Source organism: Rutilus rutilus (assembly GCF_951802725.1).
Source record: "Rutilus rutilus genome assembly, chromosome: 1".
NCBI lineage: Eukaryota > Metazoa > Chordata > Actinopteri > Cypriniformes > Leuciscidae > Rutilus > Rutilus rutilus.
This window is the reverse complement of record NC_140209.1, coordinates 34,051,854-34,063,153: the sequence shown is the minus strand read 5'-3', so window position 1 is coordinate 34,063,153 and position 11,300 is coordinate 34,051,854. Positions and strand designations below refer to the sequence as shown.

The following is an 11,300-nucleotide window of genomic DNA, read 5'->3' as shown; positions in this document are numbered from 1 at the left end:
GTAGGGTTTTTAAGTAGCCCGTTTACTCTATTTTACTGAGCTGCTTGTGCGGCACTTTAATGCATTTATGGCATAAGAAAGTCAATAATTCACACTGCAAATGGTGAGGTTTTATTTAAATAATTTTGCAACGGAGTGCTTGATTCTGATTGGTCAGTCGTTGGTCAGGCGATCAAATATTTCTGAACTTTGATTATGGTGTTACAATATATTCGGTTCCTGAAATTCTCCAATAGAATCTGTCTGCAGCCTACAAGACTTCAAGTTACGCCCCTTCAAGTTACACCCACTTCAGGTTACGCCCACTTCAGGTTACGCCCACTTCAAGTCACGCCCACTTCAAGTTGATCACTGTTTTTTTTCGACTTAAAGGGTTACTTCAGGATTTAGCATTAAGCTTTGTATTAGTAGAAAACCTGTAGTATTTTCGAATTACCATGCTTTCCACCCTCTTATCCCCCTGGCCTGAGACAAGAGATTTATGTATTTTTTGTCTGGAAAAAATCCTCCGATGACGCAAAAATCGTCATTTTGCGTCATCGGAGGATTTTCTGAACAGAGGCTAAAGACTACAGGCAGTAGATGGCGTTGTTCCGCATGTTTTCAGCCCGCCCATATAGGGTGGGATCTCACTCAGTCAGAATGTACACATTGTCAGCCGTCTTTCTTTGGAAGCTAAGCTAGCAGGATCTTGTTCTTCTGTGGAGAAAGCTGAATAGTAGGAGAAAGCTGAGTAAGTAACCATCCTCCTTTTCCCGGACTTGTCCGGCGGGCGAGATCGTTCAAAATGTCCGGGATTCAGCTTTTGCTTTCTGCGGTCGCCATTCATTGTTTACATGCACACCTTTCAATCTAACTGAATTCATTCTGATTGGTGAATTTGAATGTAGTGTTTACATGAACGCTAAACAAGTGATCGGTTGATGTGCGTTTTACCATTGCTAAGAAAAATTCCCGCTCCTCCGTGAGAGATGCGAGACCGGCGCGTCTTAGTAATGACACCACCGGCCTCGCGCTGTTCTCCCGCGGCCGTCAGCCTCGTCCTGCTCGCCACAGTAAACATGATGAATGGCGACTGTAGAACGCAAAAGCCGAATCCCGGACATTTTGGACGATCTCTAAATCCCTCGCAAACTCATCACGTAGGCTAGCTTTGTTGTTTTCATCTGCGCACTCTTACCGGTAGGCGTGGCCTCCTAAGGCAGCGAAGCAAGTGCATTCTGGGAGTTGTTGTCTTTCATCCACATAAGCCAAAAATACTTTTTCTGGCTTTTCTCAGTCTAGAAAGCTCCAAATTAAAAAATTTCTTCACATTTCTTCTACTTAAATTACCTATTTTAAATACACATTCATCTTCCCAGAGGTGAACCACCCCTTTAAAGCAGCGCTGTACAGTCTGGTCGGTGTATGACGTCAAATGTATGCTTTTGAATCGTTTTCGCACGATTTAAACATAAACTGAACATACTAGAGTTGATTAAACTGACTCTTAGCTGTTCAAGAACCGAAATGCTTGTTTAGGTATACAGTAAAGCAAGCTGTATTCTGCATTAGTGCAAGGGCTGATATGATATCAGTGATAATGTATTGCAAGAAACCATATTGCAATGTATTGTTTTATCAATTATTCGTCCCACCTCAACTAGAGTGTGAAGCAAGCACTAATATATCCTTTTGGAATTGGGCTTTATTTCAGGTTATTATTATTATTATTATTATTATTATTTAAATAAATAATTTTAAACATCTTTTGATGTATTATTGTATGCCTGATTTGCTTATGATTAAAATCTTTGACTACACAAATGAACAGCTAAATGCACCGCTGACAAACAAATCTTATGATACTTTTGAGACAAATGAACAACAAGCACACCCATAACAAAATCTTTTAATTGAAAGGCAACACAATGAGGGTTTATGCAAACCCAATCTAATATGTTCTGACACTAATATACCCCTCACAAAACACCGGTTATCAATCAGTGTCATTTGAGTTCAGTTAATCAAAATGGGAATGCAGAGATAAAATACAGTGTAATCAGTTGGATAATAACTAAAACTAATAAAAGCGGACTCGCCATGCTTAGAGTGAAGTGAACCCTTGGTATTTTTAGTTGATGTTATCCTAATGATCATCTGAGTGATATTGGGTTTATATTCAGTGAGCATATCTGCAATGTATTGAGGTTCTAGGCCATTGAATGATTTATATACCAGTAATAATACTTGAAAATCAATCCTAAATGTAACTGGGAGCCAGTGTAAAGACCCGAGGACTGGTGTGATGTGTTCTTATGGTTCTGCTGATTAATGATCTTGCCTATGAAAGAAAGATTTGAGATTGGTCTATAGTTGCTTAATTTGGTCTTATCCAGATTGCTCTTTTTCATGAGGGGCTTGACAACTGCAGTTTGGAAGAGTTTGGAAAACTCCCAGAGAGAAGTGAGGATATTACCACCTCTAGGAGATCTGCTTCTGAACAGTTTAACACACTTTTGAAAAAGGAGGTGAGGAGTGTGTCAAGGGTGCAGGTTGATGTTTTAAGGTGCTGTACTGTTTCTTCCATAATTTTACCATTAACTTCTTCGAAATCAGACATGGTAACATTCTGAGGATGTGGTCTGATCTGTCTTACCTCAGTGCCACATGAGGATATGCTGATCGCCTTTCTGATATTATTGATTTTCTCAGAGAAGAATGAAGCAAACTCACTGCATCTGCTGTCTGAGATTGCTGTCTTATCTTAGGCCAAGGACCCCTTGGAAAATGCTTTCAGAGAAACTTTAAATATATTTTTTTGTTGTTTTTGTATAATGTAACATTTCTTTGAAAGCAAATTATGAACCAAAGAAGGAATTCATGTGCCCAACAACATCAGTCTCATCTACAGATGTTCTGGTTATCTGGTTATGGGAAATTACATTATTCAAGTTCATTTAGTTTCCTTTCTGTCTTGCAGTCATCCATTAACTTGTACTCAAAATATTTTTTGGGTGGGGTTAGTTCTTTTTTATTATCAGTATTGCCATGCTTGAGGTCTTCAGATACAGGCTTACAGTCAGAGTTACAGTGATAAAGTTGGGTCTTATTTACAGTATTTTCTGATCAATTGTTTTTCAATATGCTTCAACATTTCTTTGGACATCTTTATCTCTTGGCAGTTTCGCAGCTTTTGAGTTTCACAGGTTTGTATGTTATCTTAATTCTGTCTTTTATTCTTCCGATGCATCTGGAATGAGATTAAATATGTTGTTAATGATCATGACAGTCTCGGTCTTAAGACCAGAATAGGGAGTGTTCAATTAATTTATGTTCAGTTGACATGTTTGAGTTTGTGCTAGTCCTGCCAAAAGTTGTCTTTCTACTGTATTAGTAAAGCTTTTTTGTTGCATTATGACAATAGACGGGCTTTGGTCCCATGTCTATAAAATACAAAACTCTAGAGGCCTATCATGGACCAGTGTTCAGTTTGCAGGTCTTAATGACTCTTAGAAAGTTATCTCTGTGTCTGCTTGTAATCCAATACTTTAGTGATGCTATTCTGTGCTGAATCTTCACCAGTTTTAAATCACATCCTTCTCAATGTGTTTAACAGGTTCACATGCTGATGATGAATGTCCTGTTCAGCTCAACCCACAGAGAGTTATTGTGAAGTACGGCGGTTCTGTCGAGCATAGAGGAATGGGATGGGAAGCCATTGAGGGAGCAGTGCCCATGACCAGAGACAGTCTGACCACATGGAGAGTGTCAGAACTGAGAGAATGGGGCATAGTGCCATCCTGCTACATTAACTATAATAAGACACAGTGTAGTGACTCTCCCAGTGACTATTTACAGTGAGTTTCTCTGTTATTGATATTGTTATATTTTCCTTCTCAGAAATATCTACTGTACATTCATGACTGCAGATATCAGTGTGTAAATCTTCCTCCACAGAGACTCCAGACAGTGTGTCCATCAGCACTGTGAATCACAACGGACCAATGATGGAGAGAAACCAGTATGAGCTCCAGTGTGACGTTCTCAATGTGGCTCCTGTACAGAGTCTCACTGTCAACTGGTACAAAGGACAGACTCTGGTGGATCAAACCATCTTCACTGACACCATCAAGACTCCAGTCAATAAAACATCTAAACTCCTGATCCGTCCAGACAGAGCTGATGATGGAGCTCAGTACTGGTGTGAAGCAAAGCTGGAACTGGGAGAAGAAGGACCTCAACCTCCTCCAACAGCCCCATCAGAACATCTCAACATTGCTGTATATTGTAAGTAAGATCCTTCAGTTTCTATTATTAATCTTTTAAGAACATCTATTGTCCAAATCAAGCAGATTTTAGCACTTACCATGTGACACTGTGTCAAGTTATGTGGTGATAGGGATCAGATGCATCATGTAACCTTTTCTTATCAATTTTCTAAATTTGATCAATTTAGCTGAAAACTACTAAATTAAAATTAATGTAGTAATCTACATTATGTTAATACATAAGACATTTATGTTGCCACATATGCAATGCAAAACCTCTTAAACTGTTTTTCTTTAACTCCTTCCTGCAGTTAAACCGATCATCAATGAGACCAAACTGCCCTCCATAGTGTCTGTGTTTCGAGGATATCCAGTGGTGATAGTTTGTGAAGCCGAGGGAAACCCAAAACCAACAATCAGCTGGAGTCTCAGCACAACTGATATAGTTTATAGTGAAACTCTTACTATAACAGATTCAACACCTGAGGATCTGTTCTGCATTGCGAGCAATTCAGTTGGCAGCACCACCAGACGTGTAAAAGTGTCCATACAAGGTAACTGTGCATTTTTGTAACATTTTCCATTTTAAGTGAGTGACTCAGTTTAAAGGTGCACTATGCAGGATTAAAAAAAAAAGTATTTTTAAAGGCTAATATAAAAATAAAGCCTCTTAGCCATTACTGATGGTCCACTAGAAGTAAGGTGCGTTCAGGTCACTTTCGTCAGAGCAAGATGTCGTTAAAACACAGCAAGGTTTTTACACTCTACTTCCAGAAAATGAAGAACAAAGAATGTGCTTTAGGTGTGTTTTGATTTTTTATGTTTATAATTAATTTATGAAGCCACTGTCAACTTTTTCGTTAGGCCTACATACTATTATATTGTTATATTACAATGCTATTATATTTTGTTCAGGCATTTAGCTTATTATGCTGTAAATAAAAAAGTCTGACAATGTCACAGCTAAACACCTATGGTATTCTGACACGTTTGTCACTGAGATGTCCCCAACTCGTAAAATAGGGGTTTAAAAAAAATCCTTAGCTTCCCATGCACTCATGTTTACACTTTGTTGTGGCATTCATGTGCGTTCAATGGCAATATGATGTTCCTGACATGACTTGAACTCGTCATTTATTGTCTGTATCTGAAGCTCGGGAAGCAAGTTGTCGTGTCGCGAGACAAAAACAATTAACTAATGTTGCTGTAGCCTCATTTACCGCTATCTGTAACTACGCGCTACAATGGGCGCTTCAGTACCATTATGTAGGCTACCACTCTCCTCCGAACTAAGCAAACTAATTAAACTAATTAATATTCATTTAAAACTAAATTATACAATATAATTACGGCAGCGCTGTGGATTATTTTCTCATTCAATATTCTTTAGGAGGCAGTTGCCTCCCTTGCCCCCTCGGAGGACACACACACACACACACACACACACACACACACACACACACACACACACACACACAGACATTGTACAAACACAATATATACACTTTTCTGCAGAGTTTACCTCCAGCCATGACAAAATTAACCTGCCATAGCTTTCTAGTATTCCTGAAGACCTTGATTAGCTTGTTCATGTGTGTTTGATTAGGGTTGGAACTAAACTTTGCAGGAAAGTGGATCTTGAGGGCCAGAGTTGCCCACCCCTGCTTTGACTATATTCACACTTGTGATCTTGGCATTAAAAAATGACCAAGAAATTAATGGAAAATATGAAAATACAGATTTATTGTACCCAAGGTTTAATGTACCCAATTTTGATGGGTACAATCTACTAATCCCCCATGATTATTTTCAGATACTGTCAAATGTACGCAAATACAAACTGTAATAAAAATAAGTAATTATGTCTAAAAAATACTCTAAGTAGGAAATATGCTGTAGCTTAGGGCTATACAGGCATCTAGTACCATGGTATCTGCCTTCTATACATTGGATATTAAATATATTTGCTCTATTTTTAACTTAAGTACTGTATTCAATGAAAATATGATGATATTCTCCATTAGATATTAACAATAGCTCTTAGAACAACTTTATAATTATGTGATATATTACTGTTCAATTATTTAACCACAACATGAATTTTGTGCTAATGATTTTGAGTTTTATATTACTTATTCATTTCCTGAACCTGTTTTGCTTTTTCCTTTCTAGGCAAATCTCCATACTACATTCTTAGTTTTGCTGCGGCTGTTGCACTGCTTCTTATAATCATCGCATTACTTATCTATGTGTGGAAAAAGAAACAATCAACTGGAATATATCGCAGTCAGTAAAGCAGAATGAAATGTGTCTCTTCAGCAATGGATGCAAATGCTAAGATTGAACAGATGATATATTGAACATCATTCAGATCACAATGAATAAACACGTTAATTGGAAAAAAAAGCTGTATAATGTGTAAAAGCTCATAGCAGCATGTGCTGTCACATGCATGAATATGTGTCGGTGTCAAAAAAGATTGTCTGAGATAAAAAATAAATGTTTAAAACGTATCAAGTTATCTTATCACATGACAACAAAATGCTTTCCTGTATGCTGTTTATGCCATACTTAATATAATATCATTTAAGACCATTATGATACTATTTTTTGAATCACTCAACCAACATATGAAATTATACATACACTTCTAAGACAGCATGCAAAGTATGTGCATTATTAGATACAAACATTTGGCTTGAACTTGTCCACCTTGGGAGTTTAAGCAAAATTCTTAGCGCATCATTAAATGCCACCTGGAGCTTTTTCATTTTAGCTTTAGCATACCTACACCACAAGTGGGCTGTATAGAGAGAAGTACAGTATGCCCTAAATAGAGCTATTTTAACATCATCTGTACTGTACACATATAAAATTTAGGAGCCAGCATATTAGCTTGCCCATACAACTTACAGCACTGGCGCTGCACATCATCATCATCATTTAAATCATTTCTAATGATGTGACCCAAGTATTTTACTTTATTTACCACATTTAAAACTTGGTCATCTAAAAAGAAGGAAAATTTTGCTTAAGGTCCTCTTTGGTTTTAACAATCATGATCACACTCTTTTTAACATTAAATTTAATTTAATATCATGCTGCACACCATAACTTGAACATACTCGAAGCAGCTGTTGTAATCCTGCGCTATAAAGGAGACATAATAACCAAATCATCACCTATTACACATCCAGTCTTGCAATTATTTAACTCTACAGAAAGACCATCCATGTACAGGTTAAAAAGAAGAGGTGACAATATCCCCCCTTGCCTAACCCCATTCGTCATATAAAACGGTTCCGATACGTTCTTACCCCATTGAACTTTTAAGGTTTGATGTATATACCAAAAATGTAATATATTCTTATAAAATATGGGGAAACCCCTCTTTCTTGCAATTTTATAAATAACTTAGTATGATTAATTCGATCAAACGCCTTAGATGCATCGAAAAAACACACGAAAACTGTGGAATTATGTACTTTAAAATCAATCCTAAATGTAACTGGGAGCCAGGGTAAAGACCCGAGGACTGGTGTGATATGTTCATATGGTTCTGCTGATTAATGATCTTGCCTATGAAAAAAAAAAGATTTGAGATTGGTCTATAGTTGCTTAATATGGTCTTATTCAGATTGCTCTTTTTCATGAGGGACTTGACAACTGCAGTTTTAAGGGAATTTGGAAAACTCCCAGAGAGAAGGGGATATTACCACTATAGGAGATCTGCTTCTAAACAGTTTAAACCTGTTAACCGTTGCCAGTGCGCTCGCGCACTGAAGCGTTTTTTTTTTTTTATTATTATTTAGTTCAAAGTTACTATCACATTTAATGTTATACCTTGACAAACTATACATCATTATAAAGATATAAGACTCAAGTTTCAGTATTTGACCACTATTGTATTCTGAGAAACTTATAGCGACAGTTATTTCTTAATTTGTGTCAGGAGTTATGAAATGAAAAAAATGAGTCGATACCTTTAATATGAATTATGAGCGCCAGCCGCTTTCATTCATAAAAAAAAAACGTTTACAAAACAAAACATTGACAAAACAACGGCCCTCAGGGCTTTTAGCTAAAAACTGTGCAGATTTGGAGAAATATTGATAGATTCTCATAGGTTTACATCAGATTTCTATAGACAGGAATAATATTTATTGAATTTATACCCAAATGCGTTGATGTAATCATTATGAGCGCTGGATACTGATGTAATGTGTTTTCAATCCATACCAACAGCCTGAGGGCGCTATAAGCACAATAATAGTCCATATATGGAACACATGAAGAAGTGCCATAATCATGTGACATTCCAGGCGAGAAGTTTCACTCTCAGTACACTTCCGGCTTCCGAAATGCACTTTGATTCCATATGAGGGCGCTCACAGGACGAGTGCAGAATGAATGGAGGTCTATGGCAGTATACCCCTCAAAATCCACTTTTCTCAGGATATAATTTTTTGTCTAGTAATTTGAATATTGTATTCGAAAGGAGATGCAAAGAAATTACACATTGCTGTATATCGTTATCGGGATATCAAATGAGCTATATCGGGATATGAAATTTTGGCCATATCGCCCAGCCCTAGCTGGGTGTTAGATTTTTTAGAGTCACTTATTTGCTTTAAAAAGTCTTTTAAAGTGTCAATGACGTCATACACATCGTACGACCAGAGATACTGCTTTACGGCAATCCTTCAGTCACTTTGGTGCGTTCGCGCTCTGCACTTTCTTTTCTCTCGAGGCATCAACAACACAGCTGACACAGGTAAATACACGTGCTAGACGAGTTTTTGTTTTGTTTGTTTCTGGTCCCACTTCGGATGCCACGATGCCATCAAGCGGTATCTCTGGCCGTAATCAGTCCTTCACTGACCAATCAGCGTTCATTAGCAGAATGCTAGCGTGTTATGGGCAACAACAACTCAACCTGTAAGAAATCGAAAGGACATAAGTACTCGTTCATTCAACTTTCGACCTATAACCCATGTTGAACTTGCAAAACCTACAATCAAATCTGAGATTTCTCAACGGCAATCGGGTGAAAGAGACACATTTAGCCGTCTAGCCCCATAGACTCCCATTCATTCTGCAGTCATGGGCGATCGCCCCCAGTGGAACTCTGGTGGAACTACAACCAAAATTCGGTACAATAGGACTTAATAGGGAGTGGGCAGGCTCTCCGTAGACGGGCTCTGCTGATACACACACAGCTATCAGAGATCGCTGTAACATGCAGATAAAGATTTTTTGAAGACAATAAACATGATTGCAATGATATTTGAGTTACCTGTGTTCTTCGAGCCATGTCAGGTATTTTCATAATAATAGATTATATTTATAATGTAATGCTAATCGATATAGACTTTATCATCGTGCAGAATACTATAAAATAATATATTTTCTGTCTGATTGTTTTATCTGAAGCCAAATTAGATCACAGAAGATTATTTAAAACACTCAACTTGCGTTATAAAGTAAGTTTGGAGCACAAACATGGTTTTAATCTCATAAATGGTCGTGTATTGATGGTGTGCTAAGCTAACATGCTAGCTCGTCCCAGGTGCACCTCCCACCAGCAGTTATTCTTTTATGATTTTTTTCTAAATAGGAATGCTTACTGAAACGATTCTTTATTCCAGATCAAATGTAAGTGAGAACTTTGATAAAAGAAATTAGGGATTGAAACCCTATGGATAGCCTGTGAATAGCCAGTCGTTAGTAACTATAATGCAGACAAAAGAAATGCATATTTAGAGCCATAACCAGGCTGGAGAGGTGTGAATGTATGCAGGGGGAGACTGAGACTGAATGGGCCTCGTTTGCACCACAAAACAATAGAGACAAAAGCAGGGTAGCCAACTCTCACGCATCTGGCGTGACACTCACGCTTTCAGCATCAATCTCACGCACACGCAAGAAATGTCACGCCAAAATCCATTTTTCTCCCCTCTCAATCCGTTCATTTTCTGTTGATGACTAGACCACTGCGTATTAATTACAGGAGGAGTTTAAGTCCCACAGCTGTAACATCTGCCTACAACGTTCTCATTGCAGTATATTCTGATCGTTGATTCGCTGAAAACCTTGCATCTGATCAAAGAGTATAGAAGTACCAAGAGGCGAAACTCAATAGAACGTTCCATTGCAACAAACGCACCCATGCGCAGAGCTGCAGCTCCGCCATCTTGGACTGAACGCAACACAGCTGTCATAGAATTGAACGATACCGGTTCAAATTCAAAAGCGGTTAAATGAACTAAATAGTAGTTTCTAGTTTTTAATATCTCTATAACAGACATCCCATGTCTCCCGGAAGTTCCGGGAGTCTCCCGCATATTGATAGCGGTAGACTTGCCTACCCTGACTCCCTGATGCCCGCAAATTAGCTAAAATCTCCCGCAATCTAGAGCGAGCGAGCAAGAGCGCGCAGCTCCAAACTGTGTAGGCTAATGTTAGAGCACACGGCAGAAAGGGTGAGAGAGCAAGATATCAACATATCAACCTAAAATGTGGAACACAACTTGTTCAGATTTTTTGCTTTCATTTTCTTGCAGTTCTAGAGTAAAATATATTTTGTAATATATATATTTTATATAAAATATAAATAATTATATTTTTAAATTTGTACATTTTAATAAACTCAAACTTATATAACTTTTTTCTGTTTCACTTTCATAATTTATTTCACTTCAACAATAATCTGACAAATGTCTTCTTTAAAACAAGACCAACCATAGGTCTATATTCCAAAGCATTCTTGAATTACAACCATTTAAGTTTGGATAGTGATTTTCATGTTTATGCGAAAAAAAGGTGACAGTTAAAGGGTTAATTTAGTGATAACAATGAATTAATAAAGCGGTCATTTGCCAGGTTAGGTGTTCATATATCTCTGAAAGTATGCGATTTAAAAAGCCCATTTCGAGTCTTGACAATTTCGACCAAATACATAACATTAGCAAACTGTTACTGGGATAGCTTACATTAGCTCACTTTAAAGTTAATAAAAACCTTTTCTACTTTACCTCTCTGGATCTTTGG

General features: G+C 37.6%; 1 protein-coding gene across 1 annotated transcript; it reads left to right on the top strand.

Annotated features, from left to right (window-relative positions):
- The first annotated feature begins 2,958 nt into the window (after positions 1 to 2,958).
- On the top strand, positions 2,959 to 7,600 carry LOC311289974 (vascular cell adhesion protein 1-like). The gene is made up of 5 exons (XM_084408248.1): positions 2,959 to 3,188; positions 3,599 to 3,839; positions 3,940 to 4,269; positions 4,562 to 4,804; positions 6,423 to 7,600. The coding sequence occupies exons 3-5, from the start codon at positions 3,987 to 3,989 to the stop codon at positions 6,542 to 6,544; spliced, it is 648 nt and encodes a 215-aa protein (XP_084264374.1). The 5' UTR covers positions 2,959 to 3,188; positions 3,599 to 3,839; positions 3,940 to 3,986; the 3' UTR covers positions 6,545 to 7,600.
- Positions 7,601 to 11,300: the final 3,700 nt, after the last annotated feature.